This window comes from Salmo salar, chromosome ssa22 (assembly GCF_905237065.1).
Source record: "Salmo salar chromosome ssa22, Ssal_v3.1, whole genome shotgun sequence".
Classification (NCBI taxonomy): domain Eukaryota; kingdom Metazoa; phylum Chordata; class Actinopteri; order Salmoniformes; family Salmonidae; genus Salmo; species Salmo salar.
In genome coordinates, this window is record NC_059463.1 from 19,254,184 (window position 1) to 19,261,891 (window position 7,708).

Here is a 7,708-nt window from a genome sequence, read left to right on the forward strand (position 1 = left end):
ATTTACTAGGCAATCGATTCTGGTCGTTTTTTATATTTTATGCAAACCGACATTGATGGTCCCATCTTTCACTACCCAGGTCACTAGAATGTCCCTACTCAGTGACGTCGTGTCAACTTGCTAGGTATATTTGTTACAAAAATTAACTATTGAAAAGGTACCAAATTGTTTTGTATTCATCACATGCACCGAATTCAACTGGTGTAGACCTCAGTGAAATGCTTGCTTATGAAACATTCCCTACGATGCATTTTTTTTTTTTTAAACTACCATTGTACAATGTTACATGAATGTGATCAGTTACTTCGAAAAATAGCTAGCTATACAAAGGTAGTACAAGGTTTGCTAATTATAATTCAGCACCAAATAATCATATGGCAATAAGTCACCAATAGGGTTTCACATTTTATTCTGAAAATATGTGCAATGTGAATTTCACAGTTGAGCTCAACCACCACTATTCCCCAAACCCTACATAGACAAACCATCAAACAAAAAGAAAAGAAATACAGGAAGTCCACTGCTAGTTGCCATCTGTGGACAATGCTTACATACAGGTCTTCAATGAGCTTCGATATGGCTGCACAAGGCCAACTACGGCTGTTGCACAGAAAGCACATCAATTGGCTGATTCATTGTAAGCTTTGCATCGTGTTGTAGACTGGCGTGTTGGAGATTTTAACATAACATTGAAGTTACATATCTGTAATGCTTATTGAGAAGTTATGGTAGAGAAAAACTTTGAGAAACTAAAACAAGAAAAATCAAATAGTGTGCCGATATCCATGTGTGGGATACAGAACATAATCACTCTACCATAACTAAATATAGAAAATAGAAATACAGCCATTGAAAATAAATCACATCTATTTTAAGTTACAAAAGGGAAAAAATGTTTGTAAAAACTGTGCAAGTACAGCAAACGTATAGTTCAGTATATTACACAAGACATTTAAATACAGTACTCTGTATCAATAGAAATCCTGAGAGTTGTCCATTCCTGGTTCCCAAGTGACTGAGTTTAGGCATTCGGGCAAACCCCCTTTCACCTGTGAGGGCTTCAGGAGGGCATTGCTGACCAGATCAAACAAGCACCAAATGATCTGCAGTCCTTTTCTTTACAAAAGTTGATCATGTCACCGCCACACCTAGAATGTGGGTTTTCATTTTATTCTCCATTTCAAATTCTTTGCAGACAGAACTGTATATCCCGATTGCTTTGTTGTTGATTGATTTTAGGGAAAAGCTTTAAATATGAGAAAATAAATCATATGTAGTGCAAAGATGACACAGGAACCTGCATGAGGAAATTATTGACGTCATTGAAAATGTTGCAGTTCCATAGGGTTCCATCACTCAATGGCTGTTTACACCCCAACTATTACATAAAAGACTGTCAAAAAAGCAGGACCAAGTTCTCTTGTTTTTCTCCATGTGATAGCATGTACAGATGGATTCATGTGTAAAAGATGTTGGCAATTAAGTTGGGCCCAACACTGTGTTAGTTCTCTGTCCATGAGGGTGCTTGGTAAAGTTTGCAGTGACTGACTATTGGAGAGTGATTCAGTGCAATGATGAGTAAGACTTGAGACACTGCCTCGCCAGGCTAAACACAGGATTACTATCCGATGCACCCACAGGCACAATGACAGCCCTTGGGATCTGCGCTAAGTTACACAAACCATCTCTATTTTACTCCTCAAACTACTACTGTACATCAGCCAGCCACACAGCCAATATTGATCTGTTTCTCCTAAAGGTAAGTACCCAAATTAAGCTTGAAAACTGTTAATGCACTTCCACAAGGGTAAACCTAATTGTATCAACATTTCCTTAGTTATTGCTACTAGAAACTTTATCAACTTTTCAGATGAACCAAGTTCTGAAATGCAGTTTGGCATTTAAGAGGTAGGTTATTCCAAACACTTTTCTAAAGCTTCTAATCAAAATCAGACATGCTGAAAAAAACATTGTATATCCACAGAAAACACTATGCTGCAGCAAGCTGCCCACAGTTTGGACAAATCAATGCATCTGCCTGAACCACGTCCCTTCGCTCCTTATCTGACTGCTGAGTTGCTATCAAAGCAAACGGTTGCCTGGTTCAAAATGTCTCACTTTATGCCAGACACACACATCTGACGCCATGCTTGTTTCTCCAATGTGGAGAGTGAATAGTCTAACTTCTCTTGAGTCGTCTTGGCATGTGACACTTGTTACAACAATATGGATGTCAGCTGCGAGTGTGAAGCTAATCTACGAATGCAAAAAGTATAAATCCTACTGCAACAAAGCCAAACAGCACATTGGTTGACACAGCTAAGGCCTTCTCTTGAAAGCAAAGTATGCATTTCAAAAAATAACATACCTGCCTCCTACCACACATGGAAATAAACCTAAATCACTAGCGCACACACACACAACTAATAAACACTCCCACAAAGACGAGCTTGCTGTAGGGCGCAATGAGCAGTCAGACAAAACCCCATCAATCTGAGCTAACAACCTACCAATGAGCATCACCGCTCATCTTACCCGTATGAATATAGACTAAAATTATTTCTAATTCTCACTTTATGCTGACATGTAGCATGACAATAATTAGAGGGCACTTCATATTGATCCCTCAACTGCATGCATATCAATTGTAAAAATTCTAACCTATATATCCTTTTAAGATTGGTATTTTATTAGGATCCCAATTAGCTGTTTTGCGAAAGCCGCAGCAACTCTACCTGGGGTCCACACAATAAAATGGAACAAAATGGCTCAACAAAAGCAAACAAGATAATTGCACTTATGATTCATTGTACTATACTGTAAAACAAGTATCAGTGTGGGTATTTGGTTCCGACTGGAGAGGAAAAAAAAAATACTGCAATCTTTTAAAACCACCCCAATTTGATCGTGTTGAACCATTAACGCTTTAAGACTAAACTCGACAGTCCTTGTGGTGCAAACACAGGACAGTACCAGGCACAAGGCATGCAGGACCACACACACTCCCTCTTCCTGGAGGAGGGAGCCTGTCCCCTATGGACCGCTCAGAGCACTTTCTGAAGACACTGTGGGTACAGTTTGGCCACCACACACTCAAAATGGCGGCCAAGGTCCCAGAGGCGGTCGGGCGTCTCGTAGACTTTGGTCCATGTGTCCGCCTCGTCGTCGTACTGGTAGAGGGAGTTCTTCCTGCTGGTACGGAACACGTGTTCCTCCACCATGACCTGCGTGGCTCGGACAAACAGGTGCAGCTTGCCCTGGAGGAGCAGGGCCTTGATGTAGGGGCTGGTGGCCTGGTCGAAAGGAAGGTCCCTCTTGCGGGCCCAGGTGTTCTGCTCGATGTCATAGACCTCCATGGTGAAGGTGCGCTGGTGGTTCCTGCAGATGCCAGCGATGTAGTAGATGCAGTTATTGTGTAAGGCAGCCAGGCCCTGGCTCCGGGGGACACTCATGGGGGCCAGGTGGCCCCAGTAGTCCTTGCGAGGGTCGAAACAGAAGAAGTATTCACCTGGGAAACAGAAAAGCACCACTGAGTGTTAAGATAAACATTGAAAAAGGAATGAAAAGTAGTTTTCAACAACACCTTTTATGTATTAAGATTCTCCTATACCACGTCCATCTTTTCCCCACTGCATTTCTCTTCAGTCTATTTTCAAGGTTGAATAGTGTCTCCACTATTCCGCCTCACCTTGGAGGATGTAGATGCGGTCTCTGTACTCCACAGCGCTGTGGAACTCCATGGCTACAGGCATGGGGCTGACGGCAGTCCAGTAGTTGTCTCTGGCGTCGTAGCACTCCACTGACTTCAGTGCGTTCCTCCCGTCCCCCTCGTACACACGGCCCCCCAGGGCGTAAAGCTTCCCGCAGCAGTGGACCAGCCTGCAGCCGATCCGGGCCCGCAGCATGGGCGAACGCACAAGCCAACGGTTCCCTGCGTGCTCGTACTGCCAGAAGTCACTCTCCGCCCGGTGGTCAATGGACACCTCACTGTTGCTAGGGCGGTAGCCCCCGGCGATGAAGATGTCGTTCTCCGATGATACCAGGATGCCCACCTCCCGCAGGTCATTGGGGGGCTTGCAGAGCTTGAACACCTTCCCAGCAGTGGTATCCAGGCAAGGCACGGTCTGCTTCTTCCCTGAGTGTTTGTGTTCCGCGTCAAAACAGATGACCATCTCAGAGGCGGTCATGCCCAAGCGCTGGGGGCAGCCGTTGGTGCCGTTGAGACGTGCCGTGGCAGGGTCTCTGGAGAGGGCGCAGGCAAAGGTGGGTGGGATGCGGCTGAGGAAGGAGTCGTCCAGGAGGGGCAGGCGGATGCATTGAGAGAACACTTCAGCCAGGTGGGCCTCCCTGCGGGAGCGGTCGTGCTCCAGCCAGCGCACAATGCTCTCATACACGTGCTCCTCCTTCTCCACATTCAGGTCATCGTTGTTCAGGATGCTCACCAGCTGCTCTTTGGTGAGCTGGAGGAACTCCTGCTCCCGCGCCACACACAGGAACTACAACAGCACAACACCACATGTCACATTTCATCTAGACCTCTGTCATTTGTCGCAGAATGCTCAACTAACAGATGAAGACCTGGAACGCTATTCTAAAATATGAGTGTATCAACTATGTTATTTATGGTACTTGTGTTCACATTTCTGTAATTATAAGGCCATTTTAATGACATATTGATATATTAATCCTTCCCAAAAGGCAAGCCAAGTGAAGCACAATAGTGTAATAGAACAGCTTGTTCTTAGAATAAAACCCACCTTCTTTCGCATGTAGTCCTTGGAGCGCTCCCTCAGCTCCTGATGGCCGTAGGCGTCGGCAAACATGTAGACCCCGGTGCAGTTCTGGGGGTCCAAGCGGCTGATCATGAACTGGGCACACTGGTCCTGCAGGGCTGGGATCTGGAAGATGCTGGCTGCCGTGAACAGGGCCTGGACGTTGGACTCCGACAGCGTGACTCTGGACGTGTAGGCATAGTCAAGGACCAGGTGCATGGACTCAGACTCCACCCCGACGATCCGCACCTCCCTCTGGCTGCTTTCTGTAAGGCCACTGGTGAACATGGACCTGGAGGGAAGAGGAAATATAAATAAAATTGAAGAAAGCTTAAATGATGTTGCAGCATTGCCTGGTCCCAGATACTACTCCATTGCCATCATTGACATGACAATGAGTGACAGGAAGCTGGCATGATGGCACAAACTGACTGGCACTCAGGCTAGTTGAAATCTAAAGATGTAAACGACTAGAAACAAGCAAGCGGCTCACATCAGACCTACCTAAAGTAAGGGCTGATTGCTGCAAGGACATTTCGGTGACACGGAAATGTCTTGCCATGGTCCACTTCAACGACAATATCTGTGAGCTGTGCTTCATCATACAAGACTTTGAGCTGCTGGAGGATGTTACAGGCATGAACAGCATCTACCCCACTGTAGGCTGTGTTTGATGGAGTCCCATTCTGTACTTGTAACAGCTTGCCTATGTCTATGGAAGAAACATACGAGAGAAACATACCGCTTTTCCATGATGATGGATATTAAACAGACACTATATTATGAATTTGTGTGGGAAACGTTACTAAATAATATTATTTATTGGCATATGCAGCACAACAATTGAGTCAAGCGTACTGGCTACAATGAGTAGAGAAGAGTTAAACACGTGGAGATTAGTAAACTGACTAACTATGGCTGTACTAAATTACTATTCGACACACTAGATAGTCCTTGTTTGTAGAGTAGTGACGTTAGCTAGCAATCAGTGTGCCATGGATATCACCGACTCGGCACAACTTGTGTGCACGATTTATTGACACAACAAAGACCCGTTCCGAAACAACGATACTTTTCTTAACAAGCTAGCTATCGTAATTAGCTAGCCAACTAACTCTGGGGATTAGAAACTCACAGCTGGGTAGCATCACAGCAAGCCGTCCGCGGCATTATCAGACGGCTATAGTAGCTAGCTAGCAATCATTTAGCCATTGACCTAACTAGTCACGACTACCGTTAGTCATGCAGTTAACGTCACCTACATTAGCTAGCTAATTTGGATTGTCACGTAACTAACGTTCTCGTATTCATGTTGACATGGAGCTAGTCGGTTAGCTCATTACTAGCTAACGTTAGCCAAGTAACGTCAAACTGGCCAACAACTAGCTATGTTTCATCAGGACGAGACGTGGGCACGTTACGTTAGCTAGCCGGACATACGTTAGTTAGCTTGTTACATAGCTTTTATAAATAGCTGTCAAGAAGGTAAGATAGTACACATGAAAGATCTAACAGTATCATTGGCATACAAATACATGCAATTGTTTAGACTTAGTTGTACTAACAGACAAAATGTGGTTAAAACTAGCCATCTGATAGAGCTAACGTTATAGATAGTAATGCTAGCTAACTTAACCAGCATACACTTTGAGAAGCCATTCGCTTACAGCTTCACTTGTAAAACGAAGAGAGATAATCGTAAGTGTCTAATACTTTTGTCAGGGTGTAATCTTGGTGGTTATATACCATTCAATATGAATTAGGGAACTTTAAAATTGGTTTTAAAAGTCTGCCTCGTTAACACAAACAATCAAGAAACGCTAACCTCCACTGGCAGCCATTCTCCTCAGTCTGTTCTCAAAGCACACGGCGAAACGGAAACAGCCGACAATGACAACCAACCAATCAAAGTAGAGCCAATGGAATTGATCAAATTAATCACCAAAGGAACATCTAGGCAACAATTTATACGTTCTCTTTTAATCAGGAATAAATAGAATATAGATTTAAAGGCCCAGGGCATTTAATTTAGAAGAAAGAGCTCTGTATAGGCCTACACTGCAGTATGTGTTCTATTTAATTATATGATTTACACACGCTATCTTGTCATGCATCCGAAGTTTAATGTAGGACAACCCTTACAAAAACACAAATTCTTAGCATCCAAGTAACTCCAAGGTCTGTCTAGTTATTAACTTGCATCTATGAAACTACACAACTTTGATTGTCTCTATGCTGCTAAAGGCCCATACCAAGCGTGTTATCAACATTACAATTAGTGAATGGCCTTTCCGTAATTAAGAAGAATGTATGAAAGGCAATTCATTTCAATTTGAGCTCTCAATCACAAGAGAGTGGTCAGCATTTTGATGTGGGTCTCTTGAAGTTCAGCACATACAGTCTGGTCTCATAAACTAGACATAACATAGTAAATGTAAATCCGGGGCACTCAAATTACATTTAGTATGGCTACATAAGACAGTAGGTTGCTTAAGGCAAAAGCTAGTAGCATGGTTGGTCGGGGTGGATGGGTGTATAACGCAAATGTCTAGCAACCCATAGGTTGTGTGTTTGAATCTCATCACATAATTTTAGCTAATTAGCAACTTTGCATCTACTTACAACTTTTTATCTACTTTGAAACTACTTAGTATGTTATTTTACCCTTCCCCTAAGCCTAACCATAACCCATTAACCTAACTTCTAACCTTAACCCTAAGCCTAACCTTAACCCCTAGTCTAGCTAACATTAGCCACCTAGCTAATGTTAGCCACAACAAATAGGAATTCGAAACATATCATACATTTAGCAAATCGGTAACATATTGTACGAATTTAAATGTATTACACATTGTACGAATTGCAATTTACATTTACATTTACATTTAAGTAATTTAGCAGACGCTCTTATCCAGAGCGACTTACAAATTGGTGCA

General features: G+C 43.3%; 1 protein-coding gene across 3 annotated transcripts; it reads right to left on the reverse strand.

Annotated features, from left to right (window-relative positions):
• Window positions 1-392: 392 nt before the first annotated feature.
• Window positions 393-6,708, reverse strand: LOC106583033 (kelch repeat and BTB domain-containing protein 8). 3 transcript variants are annotated; one of them, XM_014166784.2, is made up of 5 exons: window positions 6,598-6,708; window positions 5,277-5,484; window positions 4,758-5,064; window positions 3,689-4,496; window positions 393-3,508 (listed from the first exon to the last, which is right to left on the reverse strand). In XM_014166784.2, exons 1-5 carry the CDS (start codon window positions 6,611-6,613, stop codon window positions 3,045-3,047), a joined length of 1,803 nt encoding a protein of 600 aa, XP_014022259.1. In that variant the 5' UTR covers window positions 6,614-6,708; the 3' UTR covers window positions 393-3,044. The 3 variants fall into 3 exon arrangements, with proteins under 3 accessions (XP_014022259.1, XP_014022261.1, XP_014022262.1); XM_014166786.2 differs by lacking the exon at window positions 6,598-6,708 and adding an exon at window positions 5,908-6,586; XM_014166787.2 differs by lacking the exon at window positions 5,277-5,484 and having other exon boundaries at window positions 6,598-6,694.
• Between the last annotated feature and the right edge of the window lie 1,000 nt (window positions 6,709-7,708).